Here is an 844-nt window from a genome sequence, read left to right on the forward strand (position 1 = left end):
TCGGACACCAATTTGAACTTCCAGGTTGCCTGGAAACCAGACGGTACCCAGCTGCTCACCGCCTCGGGAGACAAAACCTGCAGACTGTGGGATATCGAGACCAAGTCTGTAGTTAGCGAATTCATCATGGGAAATCAAGTCGAAGATCAACAAGTCTCGTGTCTCTGGCAAGGCGACTACTTGCTCACTGTGTCTCTGAGTGGCTTCATTTCCTATCTGGATGTAAACAACCCGAGTACACCAATCCGAGTGATCAAGGGCCACAATAAACCAATCACAGCGCTCGCTTTGAGCCCTGATAGAGGAACTGTGTTCACGGGATCTCACGATGGATTTATTACGAGATGGAACGCCAAAACAGGTGAGTGGTGTAGCAAATAAAACGTGTTTGTCGATAGTCACTTTTGACAATTGGTTTTGATTTTGTAGCAATGAAACAACTGCTACATTAGAGTTAGGTGTGTCCAAACATAGTCGATTGGCCGTCGATAGATGTGGATCGACGAGGTAAAGCTATGTTGTCGAGGCAGTGTGGACGGTTCAGTCAACATCCATCGTCGACGGCCGGTACTATGTGTGGACACACCTTTAGATTTAGGTGGTCTGTTTCGCAGCATGCCCATCCCTTGGTGTGTCCGTCATTAAATGGGCGATCTATGTTTGTTCAATAATGCTGACTCAATATTCTCCTGTACAATATTATAATTTTGTTGAAATTTCGTGCTTTGTCGTAAAGTAAAATCAAATCAAGAATAATAATAAACTGAATATTAAACAAATTAGGTAGGTACATAGGTACTGATTTTCTCTAATCACGATCGAATAAACTACGGGCTAAAAAATT

General features: G+C 43.1%; 1 protein-coding gene across 1 annotated transcript; it reads left to right on the plus strand.

The window, feature by feature from the left end:
* Window positions 1-3: 3 nt before the first annotated feature.
* Window positions 4-488, plus strand: LOC113473806 (actin-interacting protein 1-like; the record flags this gene model as incomplete). The annotated part of the gene is made up of 1 exon (XM_026833246.1): window positions 4-488. A coding segment is annotated over one exon (378 nt), but the record flags the coding sequence as incomplete, so codon positions are not given.
* Between the last annotated feature and the right edge of the window lie 356 nt (window positions 489-844).

This window comes from Diaphorina citri, unplaced genomic scaffold (genome assembly GCF_000475195.1).
Source record: "Diaphorina citri unplaced genomic scaffold, Diaci psyllid genome assembly version 1.1 scaffold103629, whole genome shotgun sequence".
Lineage (NCBI taxonomy): Eukaryota > Metazoa > Arthropoda > Insecta > Hemiptera > Psyllidae > Diaphorina > Diaphorina citri.